The 14,070-nt window shown below is 40.2% G+C and overlaps 1 protein-coding gene across 1 annotated transcript in view; it reads left to right on the forward strand.

The window, feature by feature from the left end:
- Window positions 1–6,258, forward strand: part of MAP3K7 (mitogen-activated protein kinase kinase kinase 7) — a 48,773-nt gene extending 42,515 nt beyond the window's left edge. Inside the window, exons 15-17 of the mRNA XM_082481301.1 lie at window positions 380–441; window positions 998–1,113; window positions 3,184–6,258. Of these exons, the coding sequence (XP_082337427.1) occupies window positions 380–441; window positions 998–1,113; window positions 3,184–3,364 (359 nt within the window). The 3' untranslated portion in view covers window positions 3,365–6,258. The remainder of the gene's footprint in view (window positions 1–379; window positions 442–997; window positions 1,114–3,183) is intronic.
- Window positions 6,259–14,070: the final 7,812 nt, after the last annotated feature.

Consider the following 14,070-nt stretch of genomic DNA (forward strand, 5'->3'; position numbering starts at 1 on the left):
AATCATTAGATGCATGGGCTGGCTGATCCTTCATAAACAAGAATGAAATGGCAATTTTTTTATAAACAGAGAACATAACTGCAAACTGTATAAAAAGAGTACTTTTTAAATCTGTATGCTGTTACATGGCTTCTAGAAGTGTAGGATGATAACCTTAATCTTTATTTCTTCTTGGTGTGATAGACCATACTTTTGAAGTTCTTAACTTTATCAGAAAAACAAAATGATTCATCTGCCTTGGGATTGGAACGCTGCTATTTCCATTTGCCTTTCCACATTCAGATTGTGTATTGTGAAATTATTTAGTATTCTTGTTTTTGTCCTATAAGACTAGAATTAACTCTGAAAATACATTAGAATTTTCTTGGTGTTGTTACAGAGACCAATGGGTCAGATAACTCCATCCCAATGGCATATCTTACATTAGATCATCAGTTACAGGTAATAAATATAAGCTTTATTGGATACTTTATCATGCATTTCGTTCTAATGTGTTAATTTGGGGCTGCAAAATATAGTGCCGCATATCTACCTGCGTTTGTATTCTGTCTAACTTTTGACCAAGGCTAAAAAAATATGTTATGTAATCCGAGATTGGTTGACTGAGATTTGATCAAGCTATTAAAAACAGGCCCTGGGAAACATGATCCTTAAAACCAAATGTAAGCTGAGTTTGACTGTCAAAATAAGACATTATTTGCTTGAGTGTTACTGAATTAAATTGTTGTATTCACTTTATTTGTTGGGGTTGGGGGTTAAACACTACCCTGATTTTTGTTCCTTGTCACAAAGACAGTATCAGATTAATAGCTGCAGATTTGAGGTTTGAGTCAACTTTGACATCAGTGCAGTAACATTTTCCAGGGCATGGTTTAACGCTTATTTTTAAAACCTTACTGGTTTTTAAAAGACGTTATAAATACTGCAGAGACATTCTAACACACTGTATAATAAGATATCAGTTCATTAGTTTTTAACATGTCTGATTTATTTTCAGCCTCTCGCACCATGCCCAAACTCCAAAGAATCTATGGCTGTGTTTGAACAGCACTGCAAAATGGCACAAGAATATATGAAAGTTCAGACAGAAATTGCATTGCTGTTGCAGAGGAAGTAAGTGAAACATGTTTAACCTTTTCTGTTCTTCTGTACGCTTCTTTTACCCTAGGTCTATTGTCTGTGACTGTTATTTCTGCCTTTATGAAGTAACATTTTATGAGGCATAATTATTTTCCAGACTTAATCTCAAAAACACTGAACTGCTCAATATAGGTGAGAGATTCGGAGCAGGTTATTGAAAGTTTTAATCGATCTCAAGACTCTTCTTCTGGACAAGTCCCACTTTAAAGTGTGTAGCACACCTGTGTATGTAGCGTAGTTGTAATGTTTGTTTGTATCATCTCAAATGAAAGACCTGGACTTTTGAGGAACCTTGGAATTTTATTTCACACGCTGTCCACTAAAAGGTTTCAAATTGTAATATGTAGTTAATCATTTTTATAATGCATTATAGAATTTTGAGTATATATCACTTATTCATTTTGCAGTTAGTTTTTATCTTACATATCTGACTTTGTCATTCATCGCATTGTCTTAACCGTCTTACCAACACACATCTTGTATTTTTCTACCAGGGGTTTAGGACCTGATACTTAAAAGCCATTATGTACCTTCTTATCCTTGTGCACTAGAAGTAATCTCTTTCCTCTTATATCGTGTACAAATATAAGGGAAGCAACTGTATGTATTGTTGGATTAGGGCCAAAGTTATTGCTGATTCAGAACTTTGGTTTGCAGTACGTTCTGTTGTGTTCTGCTTCTCCTCATTGCTGTTTCCTGACACTGGGGAGCACTTCTGAGAGGTCATTATATACTCCCATGCTAGACCAAGGAACCAGCTTGTTACCCGCCACTGTCTGAGCCACTGCAGGCAAGCGGTTGTTAATGAGGAGTTTGCCTTGTTGTTTGGGGAATAGCTAATGAGAAAAATGTGTGTATAAACCTCTTGCACGTTAGAAATAGCATACAAAGCGAGGGAAAAAGCTACTGCAAGATCAACTTTCTATCATCTATTCGCTTTCGGCTTAGCATCCTGAGAACATTTTTTATTTTTTTTTTTCCAAATGCAACTAGTTATTTGAGACTTTGTGAGGAGATACTGAAGCTAGCATGAAGGTCTTCATTTTGGTTTTATTTCTGTTGTCCCAAAGGGTCAATAAATTATATAAAAATGTCTTTCTGATTTACAACTGTTAATTCTGTACCTTTAGATTCCTAATTTATTTTTTTTTCTGGAAGGTCTGCATATACATTTCTCCCAAACTGTTTTTTCTTAGACAGAACAACAAATAGTATTGTGATTATTTAATGCTGGGTAAGGTAGTTATTAGTTCAACCTTTACAGAATAATTAAGTTTTCTTTAACTGTAATTATAAACCATATGGCAACAATTAATTAACATGAACGGTCTCCTCTACTATTTTGTTGCTAAAATATTACTGGCAGCTTGCCTTCTTGTCACCTCATAAACAAATAATAAAACAAACTGCTACATCAGTTTTGCAGGATAACTAATAGCAAGTTTATCAGTGTGTTTGTTCCTCTAAAATTGTTGCTAAAAAACATATTGAACACTTATGGCGTAAATTAAGTGAAATGACAGTTACAAAAACAATTTGCTTGATTCTGCTTTTCCACTGCTTAAGAAGTCAAAATCCAAATAGAAAACAGCGCTTCGCTAAAAAGTTAACAAAATTATTGCAATTTTGCTTTTGAAGTTGCATTTTTGAATTTTTAAGTGTACATATTGTTAAGCAAAATTAGAGTTGAATATATTTCTGAAATTCTGTGTGGATCCTTAGATGTTTTTCTGTGACCTGTAGAATTACGCCTGAAAGTCATTATATAAAGGACAATTTGGGGGATTGAGGCTATGGCTTGCGACTATTTTAAAGTTTAAATGTGGATTTGATTTGGAAGAGATTTTTTTCCCAGGCTACAGTAAAGAATGTGATTTTATTTTTTTTCTTTTGGTCAACATTTTTCTTTTTTTTTCCCCCACAAAATATCACCAGCCATCAGTTCAGACAAATAATCAAATGCTGATTTGAAATATGTGAAGTCATCTACACACAAATAGAAGTAGATTATAAATGACAATTACTTTCTTTTTTTTATTTTAGACAAGAACTAATAGCAGAACTGGACCAGGATGAAAAAGACCAGCAAAACACATCCCGTCTGGTACAAGAACATAAAAAGCTGTTGGATGAAAACAAAAGTCTCTCAACTTACTATCAGCAATGCAAAAAACAATTAGAGGTCATCAGAAATCAGCAACAGAAACGGCCAGGCACATCATGATTTCCTGGGACCTTTCAAATGAAAAATATGCACAGAAAAGACTGGGGTTTTTTTATTATTATTATTATTATTATCCCTTATTATGACAACTCATGAGTGTTAGCTTCTTGGTGTGATCTGTATTTGTCTGCTACACTTAAGATCATTTATTTTTCTTTTTCCTATGGTGGACATCCATCCAGTTCAACAGGTTAATCGAATAAGGTGAGAAAACAGTGACTTGAATTAACCAACAGCCCTCAGTTTAAAGCAAGAACAGTGGCTGTATGCATGCTCCTTGTGTGAAGGCTAGCCTAACAAGTGTTAAAGTGGCTGCTCAATTGTAAGATCTTGGGTTTAGTTTTTGGTGTTACCTCGATAAGAGCAAAACAAAATCTTTCCTGTTTAAGAATGGTTTTGTTCCAGTGTCTCATCTCAAACTATTAATATGACAATTTTTTTCAGGACTTAAACATGTACCAAGCTGCAGAGGTGATGCTGGCTGACCAGAGTAATTCATGATGCGTTAGTGATGCCTCTTACCTGTAGACATAGTGTATTTTTTCCACATGCAGAATGGTAGGCAAACTGATGCCAGCATCTTTGGTTCAGTGCTTTGATAGCCCTGCATTTTGACTAATACGTTTCTTGTAATCTTGCATTCATAAAATATTTGAAGTAAAAGGCTGTATTTTCTTTACTTTCTTGGGGGGAATGACATGCAGTTTCATCTAGTTACTGGGCAAAAGTTATGCAGGTGATTCGCTGGGCAAAGCAGGTCCCTTGTATAAAAGAAGGAAAGAATCAAAAATGTGCGAAAGTGTGTTTTAAACCTTTAAAGCTTTTGTCCCTGTAGCATCTTTGGAAGGAAATTCAGAAAGCAAATTAATACAGAATTTCAAATACTTACCCCCATCGTACCCCTTCTTGGATTACTTTTTTTTTTTTCTTACAACTTATTTGCTAAGAAGCATTTACCATAAATGTAAATAAGTTTGTTTTGGATAGGGAGAGAAGGGTTTGGGGAAATGAATTTATTTAAAATAGCAAATTATGAAATGGAGTTGAGTATGCAAATAGCGGAAGCTATTAAGAAAATGAGAGAAATGGCTTAGATCTCCATCAGGAATCTCAGTTATTCCACTCATTCGAACATAGTTCAAAGGAAGTCCATCACAGAATGCCTGCTGCCTTTGCGACTGAAGAATTGCATTTAATGAACTCAAGCAGAATATGTAATGATCAGTGTCATTATTTACCATTATTACATGGGAGAAAATGACTACTTGTTTACATTGCAGATTGATTATTTGGATTATGAATTATCTTTTAACTGGTACAAAAATGAGGCGCTTCTAGATATAATGAGAAATTATTCCTCGCATAAGCTCTTGGCATACTCAGTTGTGGGCAGGGTTTTAAGAACACCCTTTTGCAAAAGGAAACTAGAAAATTGAAGTTCAGCTGCTGAGCCCTCAAAATATAAGAGAATTAATCTGAAATTTGACTTATGCCTATTTCAAATGAATAATTATTCATAAAAGACCATGAGCAGAACTTGGAAAAACATTAAGGGTAAAAACCTCACGGTAGCTTCTGTCTCCCTTCCTGCCTACCTGGTAACAGACACTAATACTATTGTACTTATCTGTGAACAACAAAGGTGACGAACAGTTTGCTGAACAGTGTCATCCTGTCCTCAAACTCAATCTATTGTTGGCAAACCTTTGGGAGTTAGAAACCCTTCCCTCATTTTATTTAAATAAAGGAAGGGTTATCATTCCCAAAACCTTAGCAGATAATTTGATTAGTTAGCTGAAACTGATATTGGGATCAACTTAAGGGCACACATATTTATAGCAAAATGTAATTGGCAGAGAAAATAACTGTAGTATTAGGAATAGCACAAGTTATCCAGAGCATTGCTGTTCGCATACATCTGTCCATCTACCAAAATGGACACACTGGGTCATCAGCAGCTTGATTAACGTTGCTGAAGCCCGAAGTAGAGCAGCATAAATACAAATGCTCAACTTCAGATGCATGGTTGATTATTACATACACAAAATCATTTCCCAGGAGACTTTTTACAGTTTGCCTCATCATAAAAGACACATGCTTAAGGTAAATCAATATTGTACGTGAAAAGTCACTTTATGGCAAAGTCTGAATCATGAAAGTGAACGCAATGCTAACTTAATGGTACATAATACAAAAGTCTGTTATAACGGTCGCTTATGACTTTTCAGGGTTTACATTAAAAAGGGTCTCAGATGGTACAATAAGTACTATGCTTCCCTGCACTGTTGAACTCTGCTCCATTCAATAGTTAGGTTATATTGCTCTTGTAACTTAAAAAGGGAATTTGGAGTTTGACCTTTTGCCTTCAAATTGCCCCTTTCTTAATTCCACCAAAAATTTAAAAAGTATTTGCCCAGATTTCTCAGTGAAGTGTTCTGTGTGGCAAAATCTGTGTGTCATAAAAAAAAAACTGTAAGGGTAGGATATAGCAGTTTGGGCTAAGATGAGTTTAACAGCTTAAATTTCAGTGACTTTTGTTATTTTCATAAGGCTCTTGTTTTAACGTTGTTTACAAATGTACTTTTATTTTTCTGTTAAACTATCTGGAGTGTTCAGGAGTTTTTTCATGTACTCTTTTGTCCAGTTAAAGCTGTTCCTCTGATAACGGAGGTGAAACATCTAGTTTTGTCTGGGCACTGCCTTCTCAGAAAAGGTAACAGGCTCTGCTTTTTGTTACAGTATGTGTTCTGTAAGATATTGTGTAATTGAAAGTATACTTCTGTACACTGTGCAGTTCTGCCAAAAATGCTTTTTTTAGGCTTTTTGGTTTTTTTTCTGATGAGAAGTTGAAGATTGTAATTCAAAACTTGTACATAAAATGGTGAATGATTTCATATGATTCAGGAATGAGCAGTGTGGCTTTCTGCTACAGGGTTTTCTTGCGTTGTCAGGAATCTAATTAATAAAAGCTGAGAGACTTCCACAAACATGTAGTAATGCCCCAACGCGTGCCAGGGCATCCTTGATCTCCAATGGAATCCCACGCGGGGTGGGGGATAATCATCATGCAGTTGTTCCCACCGCCAAAAGAAAATTCTTCTGCTATTAGCTCTTCCCTTCCTGTGTGCAGAAGCAGAGGGCAGGATGAATAGTCCTGCTCATAACTGAGTATCAAGATATTTTGAGAATGCCACGACTTTCAGACGGATGTTCCACGAAAAGATGAGCGCTCATCTTTCGTTGTTCCGTTCGGACAAATTCCATTCCTGGGAACTTCTCTATTTTGTTCATAATGGATTTTACTACTTGAAAGTTTCCATTGCCGTACCACAGACAGAGACAACCCCTTAACTGTCTCCTTGCCTGTGAGGAACACAAAATCGTGCTTCAGATTGGTTCTGAGCTGCTTTGAACAACTCAGCCGTTTCAGGTGCCCTGCTCAAACCTGGAGGAAAGTTTGAAAGGATAAGGGTGAAAAAAACGTGAGGCATAGTCGACCCCTCAAAATACGGATTTCCCTGTGGTGAACTAGTTGAAGAGGAGGATCTTAAAAAAGTAAGCCTTGTGTACGTGTACACGCAGATGTATACACGTTGTTGTGTACATATGTGTATAGGTGTAGAGAGCCGCATATATCAAATTAGAATTGGTAGATGTCTTTATTTCCAAAATCTGAGCTTTCTGCAGTTAGCTCTTACTTACTTTAAAGATGTCACTAGAGGAGTGGTGCTCTAAGCCTGTGAGGATCGAGTTCTTTAGAGACGGATAAGTACAGGTGTGCGCATGTGTGTGTGCATCGGTTATTTTCTGTGCCCGTGTAACCCTTTTCTGCTTCTTGCAGGGACAGTTCAGCTCTCCCACCGCACTTGGAGAGATTTGCTGCAAATGTTTTGACTTTGAACCTACATCCTGACTCTGGTTGTGGAGGGGTACTTCATGAATGAGCAAAACTGAGTTTAGACCAAATACTTTAATTTTTTTAATTATTAATAAAATGCAGTCTTAAAATACTTGCAGAGCACTGGTCGTCCTAGGGCTTTAACCTAAACAAGCGTTAATGACAAAAAAAGGGTTTTATTCATAGCTGTGTGCTTTACACTAAGTAGCTAAAAATTTGAGGTAACTCCAAAGGAGAAAGTAGGCTTGTGTTCACATAATTGCACACGCTTTGTCAGTACACCCCTTCTACCTTGGATAAAAGCAGCCCAGCTACTCTTGTGCTTGGGAACCGTTGCCTTTTATGGATGGAAAGAGAGGCGCAGATCGTGGCATTACAAGAAGTTAAAAGCATATCCAACCTTGTGAAGCAAAAGGCAGCGGGAGAGGGGAGACCTGGCAGCGGGTGGAACAGAGCTCCTGCCTCCTTGGTAGGGAGACCACAGCTCTTTGCCGGTGCTGGGGGATGTAGGGGGGTGACACTGTGCACCCCGACTGTGGCTCCCTAGCGGCACGCAGACTGCAGCTGTGAGTTTCAGCTTCCCTCGGACCTCTGTCCCTGTCCTTGAGCAGTGGGTCCTCCCTGTGTAAATATGGATCCGCTAGCGCTGACCTGCAGACTGGTGGAAATGCAATGGTCTTCCCTTTTTCCCTGCCACGCTTTTCCCTCCCCCTGGTGTTGAAGGGGAGAGGCTGTGGAGCAGCTGCATGTAGGCTGCTCTTCTGTGGTATTTGGGCAGAGGACCAAGGAGTGACTTGCATTCATATAACCTGTGGGCTCAGCACGTGGGATGGGACAAGATTTTTAGCTTATAGCAGAAAATTAAAAAAAAAAAAAAAATTCCTAGTTGTGGGAGACTTGAAGACCATATGATGAGGTGGATATGTCTAAGAGCTCCATCTGGGTGTGCTCCTCTGCTTTCTCATGAGGAGCAGCAAGGTGGACTTCGCCTGCTGGGCCTCCGTTGAGCAACGTGCAAGGCCACTGTGGCTGTCCTGGTAGTTTCTGTAGTGTGAAAAGAGGGGTGACCAAAAAGCTGCTTAAGAAAAGGAGGAGAGGTGTTTGCACTCAGCCTTTTAAGCAGCATTGGTGGTGTCAACACAGCATATGTTTAAGGCTACTCAGACTCCTTCCCAAAAACGGGCAAAGTTACAAAGATTAGGCTAAGAGAGAGAACAAATTGTCCTATCATCTGAGCATGTCCATATTTGCCAAGCTGCTGCTGCAGAAGTGTTCCTGTGAACGTCTTTGTTCTCGAAGGCCCCAGAAGAGCCTGCCTTTGCCCCACACCAGAGGGCTCCTCAGCCGTCTCCAAAAAGTTAAACCTGGTATGTGCAAATCAGACTCTTATTAAAGTTTCTTACATCATCGTTAGCAACGCGGCTAGAGCATAGCCGGGAATTGTTCGTGAGGTAGGAGGTGAAGCTAATTTAGCTTGTCCTCTGAGGACTGCCGGGCACAAACTGCTTCTGTCAGTAAAGTGCTCGGGTAGGACCGAAGGGGCAGGAGCGGCACAGGGGGCCGTTTTGGTCAGTGCAGCTGTGGTTTACATCAGAGCCCAGTGCAGTGGCTGACTGGTGGCAGTCCTGCTGGTGACAGCCGTGCTGCTGGTTCTCATTAGAGGTCTTCAGCCACTGCTCCAGGTGTCCTTGAGTGCTGGCAGACACCGCAGCTGTAGCCAAGTGTGAGGTTCAGGGTGATCTTACGCTCATTAAAAACACTAGGTACCAGGGGATGGCTGAGGAAGGATTTATTTGGTTTGGGGAAAAAAAAAAAACAACAACAAAAAAATTGTGAGTGAGGGTCATTGAGCACATTGTATCCTATGTCTCTGGATCGTGGAAACACACTGGTAGCTTTGGCACAAGCCCTCCTCTGAGGGCACTACCAAAGGAACCACGTGGTGAAACAAGTGGCGTGGTGGCTTTCATGGTTGCCTTCCTGAGTGCTCTGACTTGAAAGCGCAGACCCTGAAAGGAAAAAAGAGGAAAGAGCCCTACCGACACAGCTGGGGGTCTGAGTTGGGCTGGCTTATTGTTTACGTTGCATATTATGGCTTGTCCCCCAAAAAAGTGCTGTAGGTCAAACTGAGTTTTCAATCTCAGCTGCTTCAATTCTATGATTTTAGGACCACGTAACCTGCACCTCCTGGGTAAATCCTCAGCCTTCACTGGCTTTGAGCAGGTACAGCTGAAAGGGCTGTTCCTTTCCAAGAGTGGCAGGAGCCAGTGTACCCATTGTGAGGGCCACCAGCACCAGCAACTTCTTTTCTCCAAGTCAGTGACTTGAGCGAGATAGAGGGGCAGATAAATTTTCCCCTCTATAATGCATAACTTTTTATCTCACTATTTGTGGAGCGGGACCTCAGGTTAAGAACTTGATCTCTTTCTAATATAATCCTATTGTGATAAGTCATGAAAGGGATGAACATTAAGAGTCTAAATTGGTTTTAATGGTCTGAGAGCTTTGATTTAGGGGATTTTTTTCCTTCCCTGGCACCCAGTCTCTAACAGGCGCTAGAAGAGGAGCTAGCTGATATGACCAGTTGCACACAGCTTTTCTGTATTCTATTCAGCTCCTACAAATTTAGTCTCTGCCAACGGGGCTCATGTACAGAGATTAGAGAGACAGAGATGATTCTTGCTAAAGAAAGTCATAAAATCTAATTACAAAGAAGATGGCTCTAGAGAAGTTTAGCCTTTACTTGATTTATTTGGGAGCAGATTTTGTAACGGTGAAGTGAGTCATTTTCATAATATCTTTAGTAGAGAGAACATCAGTCTAATGGCAGGTGTTGATGTTACAAGTTTTTAAGCAGCCCTGTGTCTTCATTTGCCCGAGTGGTTACTTGTAGTCTGGGTATTGAAGTTGCTGGGGGAAGGCAGAGCTTTGGGTTCAGAGAAAGTGAACCTGTAAAGTCCCTTCCTGAAATCAAACAAAATACTGACATCCCAAAAATTTGCAAGAAAAACGAGGGAGAATGCCAGTGAGGAGAATGAATTTGCAGTCAATTTGGCATGTTAATCCTGATGTCTGAAACTGTCTGGTCAGGGAAGGGGGCATGGTGTTCCTAAAAATTTGAGTTTTCCAACTCTCAGTCTGAGAGATTGTTACTCTTCCAGCAAACCGTGCCTGCCTGAGACCCTTTTGCTGTCACGACTACAGACGGTATCATGCAACTACCCGCTCGTTGCAAGGCTCTTTAGCAAATACTGGACTCCCAAGACAGTACAGTCCTTGATCGGTAACAGCGCGCGCAGGGGTAGGAAGAAGGTATGTTCTTCCACATTTCCCAGGAAAGTCTCACTATTATCACAGCAGCAGCAGCTGCAATGGCAGAGCTTCTTACAAAGGGTTTATAGCGACAAGCAACTTGCTGCTTAACGCTTCTTCATTTAAATTGGCTTCTTGCACCAAAAGACAGCATTTATTGTAATTACTTATCCCCCCCCCAAAGAAAACATATTAGAATCAATTAAAAGGTAATCTATAAATTAATATTTAAGACATCTGAAGTTTAGATTACTCATTAAAACAAAAGAGCCATCCATGCTGGCAGTGTAATATAAAATTATCTCCAGTAGCTGTCTGTCAGCTGGTGCTGCCAGGTCCCAAGAGCCCTTTTTGCTTTCAGGATGAATGAGCTGAATGTTTTAAAAAGTGCTTAAAAGAAGCTTAAAAATGCTGACTGATTATGTTCTGGTTCAGTGTCTCTCCTGCTGCGTAATGGACAAGTGTGCAGTAGCTCCGAAATACGCTTTAAATACAGAAGCGTTCAGGCGAGGCATTTGTTCATCTGCATTCAAACCACCCCAGCAGCACTCTGCGCTGTGATTTTTGCAGGATCATCACAACAGATTTCTCAAGTCTCAATGCTATCAACTCCATCGTCTGCGCTTGCAGTCCAGCCTGAGCGTGTCAAGAGAAGGAAAGTGGGCACCTCCACGAGCCAGTCAAAAACTGAACGCAACGCCAGTGTTACTGCAGTCGGTTGCATAAAAATTTTGCTGTACAGTACGGCAATGAATCACAGGCTGTGCGGTTCACTTATTAACTTGGCATAAATACAAATCCCTTAAGAATCAGATGATGAACACTAAGCACTTTGAGCTCTCCTGAACCTTTATGATCCGGCGTCTGGTATTTATTTGGACTAATGTTCCCCATGGTATCTGCTCAGACCTAATCGTTGCTGTGTGAGTGATGATAATGCACTAATGTCGGTTCCCCTTTCTTTCGGGCACAGCAGAGTTCAAAAAGTTTCAACGTGATTATAAGTAAGCCCTGACTCTGGGGATCTTTCCTGTTTTGTTCTGAAGAGAGGAGGAAGAGAAAACTACAGGGTTTTCTTTATTTTCAAGAGCTGAGTGTGCTTGTCAGGGTTTGGAAAGCCTCCCCAGTGTATCGGCTAGGGCAGCAGCGAATGGAAGAAGTTGCTGTTGCTGTGAGCTTGAGGATACACAGCCTTCTCTGTAACAAGGGTCAGGGTTATAGAGGGATGATGCTGTCTCTACTCAGCATATTCTTCCCATACTGACCATTTTCTCAGAGCTCGGCCTCGGAGCAGGTAACTGGAAGGGTAGCAGAAGTATTCACAAAGACGCTTTCTCCCACTTGCTTTGCAACCAAGAGAGGTGTGTTCCTCCACAGTAAGTCGAGCTGTGAGCTTGAATTTAGGCTCCTGAAGTGGTTGATGCAGAACATATATTTCTGCCTCACGAGTCAGCGTCCCCATAGGCTACATAGGTGTATCTGGGAGAGATTACTCTCAGATGCCTGAAGTTTAGCACTTGCGAATACCTCAGTAACTCCCCATTTGTCAGCATCTGCCAACGAGGAAAACCAGAGATGATACCTACGCCCATTTTGAGCCATCTGTTGGGTTTGTGCTGTTGAAAAGCCAAGGATATATTTGACCTGCAGTTTTCAGTGTAAGAGTGCGTAGCATAACTTGCCCTGTTATTTGGACCAAGGCTAATGCTTGACATTATAATAATCAGGTTTATCCAATTATCCCCGGAATTAGTAGTACCAAGAGCAGCACCGGCCATGTGTGTGTCTGCAGACAGGCTGCAGGAGGACCTGGGATACAAAGAGAAGTCTTGTAGCCACCACAACTTTTCACCTCAAAGAGCAGCAGGGGTGTTAAGTTATGGCAGTAGTTTTGCAAGGTGAACGGCTATAATCCAGGCTAACGTCGCCCATTCGCTCTCTGTTTGCCACCCAGCAGGAAAATTAATGGCATGAGTCATTGTCAACTCCTACTAAATAAACCAGTGACCTAGAGATGAAAGGCTCTGTATCCAAATTGTTTTCATTAATTGCACTGTGGGGCAAGGATAGATTTAATTTCAAGGACAGGAATATTAACCTCAATTCCTTTCCTTAATTGAGTGTGGAGAAACAAGCGGCATAAGCAAGGGAAGCAAAGAACAAGGACATGGGTCATTAGCACTGTCATCTGGTCTCACAGGCAGCAGCGTCTTGTAAAAAATGTCATTGCAGCAACCAGGAGGCAAAAGCTTATTTGGCAACGTACAGAGTAATAAGAAAATTTACAGCAGTGATTGGATTTTCACCGGTATTTAGATGCATATGTCTCAGCACAGGCTTATAATGGTAAACCAGTAACTGGAGCCCATATTGCAACAATTCACAGGGTAAAAACGCCAGTGAAATCCTGCAGAACGGTCTCCTCCGTGGACGGTGCTTGCCCCATGGGAAGCCTGTGTGGGAAAAAGATGTAGTCATTTGGCCTACTTTTATTACTGACATAAAACACTTGCAGAGTATTTCTTATCCAAAGGCTTCAAATCACTTTCCAAAAGCATGATTACAGCGAAACAGAGGCCCGAGGTAGTGTAGCTGACCTTCCAGAAGGTCCATACCTGATTTGGATATAAAGTTCGAGTTTCCTGCCGGTCCATCCAGTAACACATCTGGTGGGCTCCAATGATTCTGTCCCTGAATCAGCTGAGCAGCAACAATTCAGGAAAGGTTTCCGTGTATCTAGCTTGGCTAGAAAGAGTCCATCCTTTTTGTTAGCAAGTTTTTTCATTTTTTTTACTGCTGTTTGCAGCTAAGTTGATCAGACTGATACAAGTGGAAGTAAACCAACTACAAACCAGGTCAGCTGTCGTTGCGAAAGTGGGATAGCAATGAATGAATGGGTGCATCTCTTGGATACGCATAACAGGGTGATGAAATTACATCTTAATATGAGATAATGTGTCTCCTATGCATAAAAGGCTTTAATAAAAGACCATGAGTTTTAGGCTTGCTACAAACTAGCTGACTGCTTAATCTTGCTCAGGGTCGTAACTATGAATGCAATAAAACAATCCCGGAGACAACTTTATGGTAAGGCTCTAAAAAACTGTATATTTCAGAGAGACAGTAAAATATTCCAAAACAAACACATCGTTACTTGTTAAAAATTCTGTAAAAGCATTTAAAAATTATGGTATCTTTTTTTGTTGTTGTTGAATTAAGTGGTTGACAGAGATCTGTTTATGTTACACACTTCAAGATCTTCCTTACAAGTGACTGTGCTTAATTATATTAAAATGCTGTGGGGTTAGGAAAGAATGTGCCTAAAGCTGTATCTCCACATGCAGTGCTCATAAGAAGCAAGAATTTCTCACCAAGCTCAGATTCTTTCTTTTTTACTATTTAGAGCACAGGAAATGCAAGATCATCCTCCTTTTACAAATCCAGCAGTGACTGCAAAGCCGTAAATAAAAATACATTACTTTGTTGTGACATCAGT

This window comes from Vanellus vanellus, assembly GCF_965231255.1.
Source record: "Vanellus vanellus genome assembly, chromosome: 3".
NCBI classification, from domain to species: domain Eukaryota; kingdom Metazoa; phylum Chordata; class Aves; order Charadriiformes; family Charadriidae; genus Vanellus; species Vanellus vanellus.